General features: G+C 46.2%; 1 protein-coding gene and 1 non-coding gene across 6 annotated transcripts in view; both read left to right on the forward strand.

The window, feature by feature from the left end:
* Positions 1-14,435, forward strand: part of LOC106605454 (DENN domain-containing protein 4B) — a 46,411-nt gene that overhangs the window by 23,375 nt on the left and 8,601 nt on the right. For all 5 annotated transcript variants that reach the window (XM_014201135.3, XM_014201134.3, XM_045718493.2 and 2 more), the window contains 15 exons: positions 4,189-4,430; positions 4,585-4,651; positions 5,388-5,446; positions 5,634-5,778; positions 5,915-6,090; positions 6,215-6,315; positions 6,582-6,797; positions 7,003-7,148; positions 7,471-7,604; positions 8,437-8,551; positions 9,003-9,338; positions 9,455-9,599; positions 9,751-9,903; positions 13,670-13,907; positions 14,040-14,322. In XM_014201135.3, coding sequence (XP_014056610.1) covers positions 4,189-4,430; positions 4,585-4,651; positions 5,388-5,446; positions 5,634-5,778; positions 5,915-6,090; positions 6,215-6,315; positions 6,582-6,797; positions 7,003-7,148; positions 7,471-7,604; positions 8,437-8,551; positions 9,003-9,338; positions 9,455-9,599; positions 9,751-9,903; positions 13,670-13,907; positions 14,040-14,322 — 2,556 coding nt within the window. The remainder of the gene's footprint in view (positions 1-4,188; positions 4,431-4,584; positions 4,652-5,387; positions 5,447-5,633; positions 5,779-5,914; positions 6,091-6,214; positions 6,316-6,581; positions 6,798-7,002; positions 7,149-7,470; positions 7,605-8,436; positions 8,552-9,002; positions 9,339-9,454; positions 9,600-9,750; positions 9,904-13,669; positions 13,908-14,039; positions 14,323-14,435) is intronic.
* trnaa-cgc (transfer RNA alanine (anticodon CGC)) lies at positions 11,124-11,219 on the forward strand. Its single transcript has 2 exons — positions 11,124-11,163; positions 11,184-11,219. It is a non-coding gene; the product is annotated as a tRNA-Ala (tRNA).

Genomic DNA, 14,435 nt, shown 5'->3' on the forward strand with positions numbered 1-14,435 from the left:
AAGCCATGTCCTCTAGCAATCCATCCATCTTGGCTAGGTATCTACCCTCTACTTCCAGTTTTCTGTCTCCATAAGATCTCCCTCTTTTTGATCTTTCTCCTCTTGTCCTCCAACCACTCCCTTTCTCTCTTGAACATTCTGTCACATTTCTGTTCAAAAAGGGTTAGGTCCTGTTTTTTCCTCATGTGATCTCCCTCTGCCTTCTGAGGGTGCTCTACTGTTTGAGAGTCAGTGCAGGTTCCACTGTTTGGGAGTCAGTGCAGGTTCCACTGTTTGGGAGTCAGTGCAGGTTCCACTGTTTGGGAGTCAGTGCAGGTTCCACTGTTTGGGAGTCAGTGCAGGTTCCACTGTTTGGGAGTCAGTGCAGGTTCCACTGTTTGGGAGTCAGTGCAGGTTCCACTGTTTGGGAGTCAGTGCAGGTTCCACTGTTTGGGCGTCAGTGCAGGTTTCACTGTTTGGGAGTCAGTGCAGGTTCCACTGTTTGGGAGTCAGTGCAGGTTCCACTGTTTGGGAGTCAGTGCAGGTTCCACTGTTTGGGCGTCAGTGCAGGTTTCACTGTTTGGGAGTCCGTGCCATCTCTCTCCTTTGTATGGATCTGTTAAGACAAAATGAAACTACTATAAGCCTATATGGAAATTTAGCCGAGACCACTTTCACATTTGCCTTCACTTGAAACGGAGCAGAAAAGCGAATCAGAAAATGCCAGTGTTTACTGAAGTTGGGCAGTGGTGTGGAACGACCTCTCTGATGGCTGACAATTTTCTTGTCGTCCTGAAAAAAGAAAATGTTTCCATATAATCATGCAAACAAGACCTTTACATTGATCAAGAATGGTTAGCATATGGCAATAGGCTGTAGTGTTTTGGTAATATTTGTGAGTTCTTATTTTTTATACTCAGTTATTGGCCTTCTTGGGCGGATAGACGCACTGCGTCAGCAATTCATTACATTCCCCTCTGCCTTCTGTGGGTGTTTGGGTCACAGAGTCAGTGCAAATGGAACAACACTTAGCCTATATGAAGAGTATAGCCAAGACCACTCTCACATTTGCCTTCACTCGAAACAGATCTGAAAAATGAAAATGCCAGTGCCATAATGAATGTATGGGCTGGTTTACCGAAGTTGGGCAGTGACGTCTGGTCCTGCATCTGCCTCTCACGGCAGACAGTTTTTCTCGTCTTCCTGAATAAAGAGAAGGTTTCAATTATCATTATGGGGGTGTGGGGTTATGGGGGTGCCACAGGGTTCAATTCTTGGGCCGACTCTCTTCTCTGTATATATCAATGATGTCGCTCTTGCTGCTGGTGAGTCTCTGATCCACCTCTACGCAGACGACATCATTCTGTATACTTCTGGCCCATCTTTGGACACTGTGTTAACAAACCTCCAGACGAGCTTCAATGCCATACAGCTCTCCTTCCGTGGCCTACAACTGCTCTTAAATACAAGTAAAACTAAATGCATGCTCTTCAACTGATCACTGCCTGCACCTGCCCGCCCGTCCAGCATCACTACTCTGGACGGTTCTGACTTAGAATATGTGGACAACTACAAATACCTAGGTGTCTGGTTAGACTGTAAACTCTCCTTCCAGACTCACATAAAACATCTCCAATCCAAAGTAAATCTAGAATTGGCTTCCTATTTCGCAACAAAGCATCCTTCACTCATGCTGCCAAACATACCCTTGTAAAACTGACCATCTTACCGATCCTCGATTTTGGCGATGTCATTTACAAAATAGCCTCCAACACCCTACTCAACAAATTGGATGCAGTCTATCACAGTGCCATCCATTTTGTCACCAAAGCCCCATATACTACCCACCACTGCGACCTGTACACTCTCGTTGGCTGGCCCTCGCTTCATACTCGTCGCCAAACCCACTAGCTCTAGGTCATCTACAAGGCCCTGCTAGGTAAAGTCCCGCCTTATCTCTGCTCGCTGATCACCATAGCTGCACCCACCCGTAACACGCATTCCAGCAGGTATATCTCACTTGTCACCCCCAAAGCCAATTCCTCCTTTGGCCGCATCTCCTTCCAGTTCTCTGCTGCCAATGACTGGAACGAACTACAAAAATCTCTGAAACTGGAAACGCTTATCTCCCTCACTAGCTTTAAGAACCAGCTGTCAGAGCAGCTCACAGATCACTGCACCTGTACATAGCCCATCTATAAATAGCCCAAACAACTACCTCTTCCCCTACTGTATTTATTTATTTATTTATTTATTTATTTATTTTGCTCCTTTGCACCCCAGTATTTCTACTTTGCACACTCATCTACTGTCAAATCTACCATTCGAGTGTTTTTAATTGCTATATTGTATTTACTTCTCCACCATGGCCTATTTATTGCCTTTACCTCCCTTATCTCACCTCATTTGCTCACATTGTATAGACTTATTTTTCTACTGTATTATTGACTGTATGTTTGTTTTACTCCATGAGTAACTCTGTGTTGTTATGTGTCGAACTGCTTTGCTTTATCTTGGCCAGGTCGCAGTTGTAAATGAGAACTTGTTCTCAACTTGCCTACCTGGTTAAATAAAGGTGAAATAAAAAAAATTAAATTATGACAAGCACATGACATGGATCAAGAATGATTGGCGTATGGCTTGAGATTAAGAATTGAGATTAGGGTAGCATGTTTTTAAAGCTTTTTTGAATGTTTTTTTTACTCACAGTTATTGCCATTCTTTGAGGGATAGACGACACACTCCGTCTGCGAGTCATAACGTCCCTCTCTGCGTTCTGAGAGTAGTCCACTTCTTGGGACACAGCCAGTGCCATCTCTCTCTTTTGTATGGATCTGTTAAGACAATGAAATAACTGTTAGCCTAGATTGAAAGTTGAGGCGGAACCAGTTGTAAAAATAAATAAATAACTTTTCAGAAAATGTCAGTGTTCCTCCATACTGTATTAACCAATGAGTGTAAGGGCTGGTTTACCAAAATTGGGCAGTGGCGTCTGATCCTGGATCTGCCTCGCTCACGGCAGACAGATTTCTCATCCTCCTGAAAATAGAACATGTTTTATGAACATGACATGGATCAAGAATGACTTGCATATGGCATCAGATTAAGACTTCTACGATTAGGCTATCGTGTTAAAACAACATTTTCATATGATTATTTTAACTTACAGATCTTGCCCTTCTTCGAGGGACAGACGCACTACGTCCACAATTCATTATGTCCTTTTCTGCCTTCTGAGGCTGTTTCACTGTTTGGGTCACAGAGTCAGTGCCTTCTCTCCTTTTTCTATGGACAAAATTAAACAACTCTCAGGCAAGACCACTCTCAAATTTGCTTTCATTTGAAACAGAACTGAAAAGGTTTATTACGGAACATCTGTGTTACTTATAAGTACAGTCTTATGTATTGGCTGGTTTACTGAAGTAGGGCAGTGGCATCTAGCCCTGGATCGGCCTCTCCCACGGCTGACAATTTTCTCTTCATCAGAAACTGCACTTCTTCGGGACATGGACACACTTAGTCCTCGATTCATTGCTTTGTTGAACAGAGGGTCCAATGAATGTGAAAAATCTGCGGAAATAGCAAGGTTGTCTCTTCAAAGGATTTTTCACAGACTGACGATTTTGGAGTATGATGTCCCATTGTTTTTGTTTGATGATATAGTATTCATCACTATGGTAACTCAGAACTCATCTGATTATGATCAGGGAATCAGCATTATGAGTGATGACATCACAATGACATGCCAGTGAGGCAACCAAATTCTAGAACCAAATGGGCTGAAATATTTCTAATTCTACAAAATGCCATGTCCTACGGTGGCTGAGAATGTTCAGAAATACACACAAATAAATGTATATCAAGTGTGACATATTAACATTGACAAGTTATAATGTTGATAAATACCAACTATCTGTTGATTGACTTGTGTGTAGTTATTTACCAATGCAGCTATTCAATATCATGCTTGCCAACCTAAATTACATGTTTTAAATTGGCCCACTATTTAGACTTTGTCTGCGACAGCAGCAAGAAAAACAACAACAAAACCATTGAGATGGAAATGACTCCAGTATGAACTCGCTCACAGTTTAATAAAAAAAAAATCTATCTAGCATTTGCTAAATGCTAACTGTTCACGCAGTTCAAAGCATCTAGCGTTAGCTGAATCCTTACTTTTTAACAGTCCCGTTTCTCTTCCCGTCCCAGGTTTACGGTGCTGCCATCCAGTTCTATGAGGCGTTCCCACGGGAGTGCCTCTCGGAGCGGCAGAGTGTCCGTCTGGGCCTGGTGAGCGTGGTGGACCGGCGGCCTATCACCAACCGCACCCTGCAAGTGAAGAAGAGTGTGTGTGTTCTCTCCCACTGGCCCTTCTTCACCGTCTTCCAGAAGTTCCTCACCTTTGTCTACCGATACTCCATCTCCGGACCCCACGTGCTGCCCCTCGAGAAGTCAGTGGCCCTTCATGGCAAATATCAGCAATGTGTCTTTATGAACCTAAACTGGCTAATCTACTGGCTAACAAACCGTAGGCCTATTGGCTACTGATTCATGTTATGGTTGGTTGTTTGGTTGATTTAGTAACATGAACTCTGCTCTCTCCAGGCACATCTCCAGCTTCATGCACAACGTCCCGTTCCCTTCCCCTCAGCGGCCTCGCATCCTAGTGCAGGTAGGGACACCTGTCTTTAACTCAATTCACATTCTCTTATCTTTATTCCTTATTAACACATCAAAGCACTTTAAAGCATCAGAAAGGTAGAATGGAAAACCTTGCTAAGCGTTGGTTTAGCTCAGGGCTATACAGAAGGTAGCATTAAAACTCCTAATTCAAGTAAGGCATGACTGTGATTATTAGTTGAGTCAGGTGTTTTAGTGCTAGTTTAGAACAAAAACTTGCTTGCTCTGTGTGTGCTTGTATATGCCTGTGTGTGCGTTACAAGCGGAACCTCAGCTTGAGTTCTATTTGAACTTGACACCAGTAGCATTGTGGTGTTTCTAACTAAAGATTTGATTTCCTCCCCCACAGGAAATGGGCTTTGAATTAATTGATGGTTTCTCTGGTTAGTGTGTGCAGATGGACAGGGTAAAAATAACACCCAATCAAAACAATCTATAATTTACTGTGGATTTAAAATAATTTCACATCACTGAATGATCCTTCCGGCTCTAGAAAGTAGAGATGATTGTTTAAGTTGTTTGGGGATTTCTAGAAAACTCAAATCAAGTCAAATGGGGCTTTTCAAACTTGATTCCTAATGGCTTGTTTCAAATCAACAGATATCAATTTGGTGAACGGTGGTCTATGAAATTAAAGCATGGCTAAACGTTCTTCCTTAGATCTATAGATTACTGTCCACCATGTTGGTTTGTTAATGAAAAGTGTATGTGTGTGTGTGTCATTTCAGCTCTCCCCCTATGACAACCTTCTCCTCTGTCAGCCTGTCTCCTCTCCCTTACTGCTCAGGTCAGTACAGTAAATCTGCATTAGGTCTAGTCGCAATAAACTATGTGTTGGAATGCATTATTTTGCGCTAGGCGCTATCGCTCCAACAATGGCTTAGTTTCCCCTGAGGGATTTCTATTATCATATTGAAGTGAATCCATTAAAACAATAATGAATTGATAAAGAGGCTGTTCTTTTCTGTCTGTAGTGGTGCCAGCTTTGTGAAGCTGCTGCAGAACCTGGGCCCTGAGAACGCCTGTGTCCTGCTGCTGGCCGTGCTGACGGAGCACAAACTACTGCTCCACTCTCTCCGCCCCGACGTCCTCACCTCCGTCAGCGAGGCCCTGGTGTCTGTGAGTTACACACACACACACACACACACACACACACACACACACACACACACACAAACACAAACCGCCATACACACAAAGACATATAGGTATACACACACTCATTCCAATCAAAGAATGCACTCTATCCCTCCAGATGACGTTCCCTCTGCGTTGGCACTGCCCGTACATCCCCCTGTGCCCGCTGCGGCTGGCAGACGTACTGTGTGCCCCCATGCCCTTCATCGTGGGCGTCCACTCCAGCTACTTTGACCTCTATGACCCCCCTACTGACGTGGTGTGTGTTGACCTGGACACCAACACCATCTTTCAGTGAGTACACTGACCTTGAAGGACCTGGACCAGGATGCAACTGATGGAAGAGGAAGCAACAAAACCAAACATACACACGTTTGAAAGGAAGAAATCCACAGTTTTGTTTTCTCTTCTCCTGCAGAGCAGAGGACAAGAAGCCGTTGTCATGGCGATCGCTACCAAGGAAGCATGGCAAGATGCTGGTGAATACCCTCACCAACTTGATGAAGACTCTGGAGAAAAGTGAGTGATGGCTGGAGGCTCCATGCATGACATGCATTCTGTCAATCATTTTATATCATCTAGCCTAATTATTCTGAAGCCCATCTAGGGACTGATGCTGGAAAATGAGTACAAGCTAAAACATATTGGTGCAATACATCTGACTCTTGATAATTCAATGTGCCAATGCTTTTTATCTTCATCATTTTCTCTCTGTGCCTCTCTCCACCACTATCCCCATTTCCCTCACTTTCCCTCTCCCCCCTCCCCACATTCCCCTCCATCAGTCTACACCACTGGCCAAGAGGAGGCCACCCTGGAGTTCCTGCTGACGGACTATGACTTGATCTACGGGCGTCAGAAGCAGCTGGAGCTGGAGATCCAGGAGGCCTTCCTGCGCTTCATGAGCTGCTTGCTGAGGGGCTACCGTGCCTACCTGCTGCCCATCACCCAGGCCCCCTCAGACAGGACCACCGACTGCAGCTCCCTCTTCAACCTGCAGGGTCAGTGTGGGAGGGGGTGACTGCCTGTGATTGTGACTCATAACTCACAAAAAAAGTTACACAAGTGTACACAAATATTATATAACATTCTAGCTGAGTACGTGGGTGTTTTTACTTCACGTACTTACTGTGTCCATAACCAGCATCCCTGTGAAGCTAGTGTTTTAATGTGTGTCTGAAGTTAACCCCTCCCTGGCTCTTGCAGGCTTCCTGAAGTCTCGTGAACGCACCCACCAGAAGTTCTACACCCAGCTGACCAGGACCCAGATGTTCACTCAGTTCATCGAGGAGTGCTCATTCGTCAGTGACCGCCACGCCTGTCTGGAGTTCTTCGACGAGTGTGTCCAGAAGGTCAAAATCACATCTTCGTGTTTTACAGGATGTTTAAGCACCATATCTTATGGAAGCCTTTAGTGTGTTGATTCTAATACTGAAACCGGATGAGCCTTTTTGTGTTTGTGCAACTAATGGAAATGTGTGTGTGATCCCATTCCTGCCCTCTATGTTGTCAATGTTTGTGTATACCTGTGTGTGTGTGTGTGTGTGTGTGTGTGTGTGTGTGTGTGTGTGTGTGTGTGTGTGTGTGTGTGTGTGTGTGTGTGTGTGTGTGTGTGTGTGTGTGTGTGTGTGTGTGTGTGTGTGTGTGTGTGTGTGTGTGTGTGTGTGTAAGCAGTCGGATGTGGAGAAGCCTGAGGAGGTGCGTCTAATAGACCTGGATGAGGCCCACAGTGGGGAGCACACAGTCTTCATCATGCCCCCAGAGGAACCTCAGGAGCCAGACGGTTCAGAGTGCCCCACTCACTACAGGTAACACTGGCTCTATATATAGCAGGGTCTTCATCATGCCCCCAGAGGAACCTCAGGAGCCAGACGGTTCAGAGTGCCCCACTCACTATAGGTAACACTGGCTCTATATATAGCAGGGTCTTCATCATGTCCCCAGAGGAACCCCAGGAGCCAGACAGTTCAGAGTGCCCCACTCACCACAGGTAACACTGGCTCTATATATAGCAGGGTCTTCATCATGCCCCCAGAGGAACCTCAGGAGCCAGACGGTTCAGAGTGCCCCACTCACTATAGGTAACACTGGCTCTATATATAGCAGGGTCTTCATCATGTCCCCAGAGGAACCCCAGGAACCAGACGGTTCAGAGTGCCCCACTCACTACAGGTAACACTGGCTCTATATATAGCAGGGTCTTCATCATGTCCCCAGAGGAACCCCAGGAGCCAGACAGTTCAGAGTGCCCCACTCACCACAGGTAACACTGGCTCTATATATAGCAGGGTCTTCATCATGCCCCCAGAGGAACCTCAGGAGCCAGACGGTTCAGAGTGCCCCACTCACTATAGGTAACACTGGCTCTATATTTAGCAGGGTCTTCATCATGCCCCCAGAGGAACCCCAGAAGCCAGACAGTTCAGAGTGCCCCACTCACTATAGGTAACACAGGCTCTATATATAGCAGGGTATGTGTTCACTAAGCTTCTCAGAGTAGGGCTGGGACTAGGATCAGTTTAGTCTTTTAAATAATAAAGAATAAGAGGGTTGATCTGATTCTAGATGAGCACAAATAAGGGCCCCGGCACTTTACTGTCTGATGCTGTGACCAGTGACGGCGTGTTTGTCTGTTTACAGCTATGAGACGTTCCCTGTGCTCTGCATGGATCTGTTTGACCAGCCTCAGGACCAGCTCCGTGTCCCTACCAAGGGGAGTGCCCCCAGCAGCCCTGCTCCACGGCGGACTAAACAGGTACAGACCCCAACCTCCGCACCAGGGCCCCAATACAACCCCACTGAAAGACAACACAACCCCAGTGGATCCACTGCATCAAAACCACTAAGAACTATACAATAATAAGAGGCTGACTAACGCAAATCAAAATGTATTAGGATCAATCAACTTGATCTGTTCAAGACTCCCCAGTTAGCTTTATGATAACCCAGTTTTCCACAGCTAAAGAGGGAACATGCTTCACTGTTTTTCTGTGCCATTTGAATTTAATGAGCATTCATATTTCATCCTTCATTCAATATTTAAAAGCAGGAAGCACAGTGGTGGCTGTGTATTTTGGGTGAATACCCCAAGCACCCTTCAGGGCTGTTAAGTTTGCCTACTAGGACACATAGGAACCACATTATTACGGCTTTAGTAAATCTAGATTGGATTACCTAACTCCTCTGTATCCCGCTCTCTCCTTTAGGAGATTAAGCTGGCACAGAAGCGGGCACAGATATACTCGGCAGTGCCCGACATGTGGTCCAAATGCCTGCTGGGCCACTGCTATGGGCTGTGGTTCATCTACCTGCCCACCTTTGTGCGGGCGGAGAGTGCCAAGGTGCGTGCCTTGCAAACGGCATACGAGGTGCTCAAGCACATGGAGACCAGGAAGGTGGTACTACCGGATGAGGTGTGTTACAGGATCCTGATGCAGCTGTGTGGGCAGTACGGGCAGCCTGTGCTCGCTGTTAGGGTACTTCTGGAGATGAAGAAAGCTGGGATCACACCCAACACCATCACCTATGCATACTACAACAAGGTGAGCCATTATTTACTTCAATTAAAAGTTGAACCCCGTCTGTGATCCCATCTGTAAGTGTTTGTATTTTTTTTTCTCCATATTGACTCACCTCTGGCTCGGCCCGCTCTCCTCAGGCAGTGCTGGAGAGCAAGTGGCCCTCCACCAATCAGGGTGGCCGTCTGCGCTGGGCCAAGTTGCGTAACGTTCTGATGGCCGTGGCGCAGTTCAGACAGCCAGTCAGACAGCGGCAGAAGAGTGGTTCAGTAGGCTCGCGGACAGGTCAGGACATATTTACATGTTATTTATTTTTTTACTATTGTTTGTAACAAAAAATGGTCAATGGTTTTAGAGTGGCCTTTTTTTAATGGTTTAAAAAAAATAATTCTATATGTAAAAACAGAGGTGAAACATGTTTTGTCTTTTTAAAAAGATACAATGGACAGTAACCAACGGTCCCGCCCACAATCTAACCTGATTCGTCAGTCCAGCTGGAGCGGCCTGAGTGAAAGCTCCAGCCACGAATCGCTGACGGGGTCTATGGTGAAGAGCAACAGCCTGAACAGCATGAGAGGCTCAACAGACAGTGAGTGACGGATATCTATTATATAGAAATAGCACTGTCATTGTAATGTTATATAATGGCATTGAGGAGTACACCAACTCAGTCACCGGCTTCATCAATAAGTGCATTGACGACGTCGTCCCCACAGTGACCATACGTACATATCCCAGCCAGAAGCCATGGATTACAGGCAACATCTGCACCGAGTTAAATGCTGCCGCTTTCAAGGAGCAGGACACTAATCTGGATGCTTATAAGAAATCCCCCTATGCCCTCAGACGAACCATCAAACAGGCGAAGCGTCAATACAGGACAAAGATTGAATCCTACTACACCAGCTCTGACGCTCGTCGGATATGGCCGGGCTTGAAAACTATTACGAACTACAATGGGAAACCCAGCCGCGAGCTGCCCAGTGACGCGAGCTTACCAGACGGGTTAAATACCTTTTATGCTCGCTTCAAGGCAAGAAACACTGGAGCATGCATGAGAGCACTAGCTGTTCCGGACGACTGTGTGATAACGCTCTCCGTAGCCAATGTGAGCAAGACCTTTAAACGGGTCAACATTCACAAGGCCTTGGGGTCAGACGGATTTCCAGGACGTGTACTCAGAGCATGCGCGGACCAACTGGCAAGTGTCTTCATTTACATTTTCAACCTCTCCCTGACCAAGTCTGTAATACCTACATGTTTCAAGGAGACCACCATAGTCCCTGTGCCCAAGAACACTAAGGTAACCTTCCTAAATGACTACCGCCCCGTAGCACTCACGTCGGTAGCCATTAAGTACTTTGAAAGGCCTGGTACATCAACACCATCATCCTGGAAACCTTAGACCCACTCAAATTCGCATACCAACCCAACAGATCCACAGACAATGCAATCTCAGTCGCACTCCACACTGCCCTTTCCCACCTGGACAAAAGGAACACCTATGTGAGAATGCTGTTCATTGACTACAGCTCAGCGTTCAACAACATAGTGCCCATAAAGCTCATCACTAAGCTAAGGACCCTGGGACTAAACACCTCCCTCTGCACCTGGATCCTGGGCTTCCTGACCGGCCGCCCCCAGGTGGTAAGGGTAGGCAGCAACACATCTGCCACGCTGATCCTCAATACGGGGGCCGCTCAGGGGTGCATGCTTAGTCCCCTCCTGTACTCCCTGTTCACCCACAACTGCATGGCCAAGCACGAATCCAACACCATCATTAAGTTTGCTGATGACACAACAGTGGTAGCCTTCCCTGTGGCTCAGTTGGTAGAGCATGGTGTTCGCAACGCCAGCATGGTGTGTGCAACGCCAGGGTTGTGGGTTCGATTCCCACGGGGGGCCAGTACAAAAAAAAAAAAACAATGCATGAAATGAAATGTATGCACTCACTACTGTAAGTCGCTCTGTATAAGAGTGTCTGCTAAATGACTAAAATGTAAATGTGGTAGGCCTGATCACCGACAACGATGATACAGCCTATAAGGAGAAGGTCAGAGACATGGCAGTGTGTGAGCAAGACAAAGGAGCTGATTGTGGACTACAGGAAAAGGAGGGCCGAACACTCCCCCATTGACATCGACGGGGCTGTAGTGGAGCAGGTCGAGAGTTTCAAGTTCCTTGGTGTCCACATCACCAACAAACTATCATGGTCGAAACACACCAAGACAGTGGTGAAGAGGGCACCACACCGCCTTTCCCCCCTAAGCAAACAGTGACAAAAAAATGGTCAAAGACTCCAGTTACCCAAGTCATAGACTGTTCTCTCTGCTACCATACGGCAAGCGGTACCAGAGCACCAAGTCTAGGTCCAAAAGGGTCCTTAACAGCTTCTACCCCCAAACTATAAGACTGCTGAACAAGTAATCAAATAGACACCCGGACTATTTCCATTGACACCCCCACTCCCCCTTTGTTTTTACACTGTTTATTATCTATGCATAGTCACTTTACCAGTACCTACATGTACAAATTACAAAAGTATTTGATCCCCTGCTGATTTTGTACGTTTGCCCACTGACAAAGAAATTATCAGTCTATAATTTGAATGGTAGGTTTATTTGAACAGTGAGACAGAATAACAACAAAAAAATCCAGAAAAACGCATGTCAAAAAATGTTATAAATTGATTTGCATTTTAATGAGGGAAATAAGTATTTTACCCCTCTGCAAAACATGACTTAGTACTTGGTGGCAAAACCCTGGTTGGCAATCAGAGGTCAGACATTTCTTGTAGTTGGCCACCAGGTTTGCACACATCTCAGGAGGGATTTTGTCCCAGTCCTCTTTGCAGATCTTCTCCAAGTCATTAAGGTTTTGAAGCTGACGTTTGGCAACTCGAACCTTCAGCTCCCTCCACAGATTTTCTATGGGATTAAGGTCTGGAGACTGGCTAGGCCACTCCAGGACCTTAATGTGCTTCTTCTTGAGCCACTCCTTCGTTGCCTTGGGTAATTGTCATGCTGGAATACCCATTTTCAATGCCCTGGCTGAAGGAAGGAGGTTCTCACCCAAGATTTGACGGTACATTGCCCCGTCCATCGTCCCTTTGATGCGGTGAAGTTGTCCTGTCTCCTTAGCAGAAAAACACCCCCAAAGCATAATGTTTCCACCTCTATGTTTGACGGTGGGGATGGTGTTCTTGGGGTCATAGGCAGCATTCCTCCTCCTCCAAACACAGCGAGTTGAGTTGATGCCAAAGAGCTCCATTTTGGTCTCATCTGACCACAACACTTTCACCCAGTTGTCCTCTGAATCATTCAGATGTTCATTGGCAAACTTCAGACGGGCATGTATATGTGCTTTCTTGAGCAGGGGGACCTTGCGGGCGCTGCAGGATTTCAGTCCTTCACAGCGTAGTGTGTTACCGATTGTTTTCTTGGTGACTATGGTCCCAGCTGCCTTGAGATCATTGACAAGATCCTCCCGTGTAGTTCTGGGCTGATTCCTCACCGTTCTCATGATCATTGCAACTCCACGAGGTGAGATCTTGCATGGAGCCCCAGGCCAAGGGAGATTGACAGTTTGTTTGTGTTTCTTCCATTTGCGAATAATCGCACTAACTGTTGTCACCTTCTCACCAAGCTGCTTGGCGATGGTCTTGTAGCCCATTCCAGCCTTGTGTAGGTCTACAATCTTGTCCCTGACATCCTTGGAGAGCTCTTTGGTCTTGGCCATGGTGGAGAGTTTGGAATCTGATTGATTGATTCTGTGGACAGGTGTCTTTTTATACAGGTAACAAACTGAGATTAGGAGCACTCCCTTTAAGAGTGTGCTCCTAATCTCAGCTCGTTACCTGTATAAAAGACACCTGGTAGCCAGAAATCTTTCTGATTGAGAGGGTATCAAATACTTATTTCCCTCATTAAAATGCAAATCAATTTATAACATTTTTGACATGTGTTTTTCTGGATTTTTTTGTTGTTATTCTGTCTCTCACTGTTCAAATAAACCTACCATTAAAATTATAGACTGATCATTTCTTTGTCAGTGGGCAAACGTACAAAATCAGCAGGGGATCAAATACTTTTTTCTTCACTGTATTGTTATTTTATTGTTACATATAATTTGTTACTTTATTTAGTGAATCGTTTCTTAACTCTATTTCTTTAACTGCATTGTTGGTTAAGGGATTGTGAGTAAGCATTTCACTGTAAGGTCTACAGCTGTTGTGTTTGGCGCATGTGACAATTACAATTTTGATTTGGTTTAATGTTTAATGTAACATAACACTCTCATCAAACAACTGTGTCTAATGTTTGGGAACCACCCTCCTAACAATTTCCACCCCACAGAGTCTAAGCTCTCAATGAAGGCGGTGCTCCGGAACGAAGGTGCCAATGGCTGCAGCGATCCCGCCTCCCGTAAACCCCCCGTGGGGCCACGAGACACATCCACCCCTTCTCCCTTTCCCCCTGGTGGTGTCCTGGTGCGCCGCGACCAGGTGTGCCTGTCCAACTTCTACAAAGACTGTGCCGAGACGGCCGACTCTGACCCAGACTGCAGCTGCCAGCCTGGGGAGAGAGACGGCAGGTGAGGGTGTGGAGAAGCTTGGACTAATATGTTCTGATATGTTTTTGGATTACAGTTTGAATATTACTTTGAAATACTATGAGAGTATATCTCCCATTCTGTTCTTTCTGCATTCCTCTGTTCTCAATGTAGGCCACCTGGGCCTAGAGACACTGTGAGCCGCAAGGCCGTGGACGAGAACTACAACAATGTGTCACCGCCGAGTCGGGGCAGTCTGACGGGGAAACTGCAGCAGCTGCTCACGCCTACTCGCCATCGAGTCTCGGGGCGGCGGGCCGCCAGTGTAGACGCCCGACGCTCGGGGGGAGAAAACGGGCCGGTGCGCAGGGTGTCGGAACAGAGACAGTCCCGAAAAGCGCAGGTGGCTGAGAGCCTACTGAAGGCTAAGGAGAGGCTCTACAATGCTACCTCTGAGGTGAGGGGACAACATGTGGGTTGTTGTAGCTTATAGTCTAACTACACAGTATTAGCCATCTGATTTAGTTTACTGTGGTAAAATGCATTTGCAGATGTAGGGAGAGTTATCAA

The sequence above is a fragment of the Salmo salar genome, chromosome 05, assembly GCF_965601325.2.
Source record: "Salmo salar chromosome 05, fSalSal1, whole genome shotgun sequence".
NCBI classification, from domain to species: Eukaryota; Metazoa; Chordata; class Actinopteri; order Salmoniformes; family Salmonidae; genus Salmo; species Salmo salar.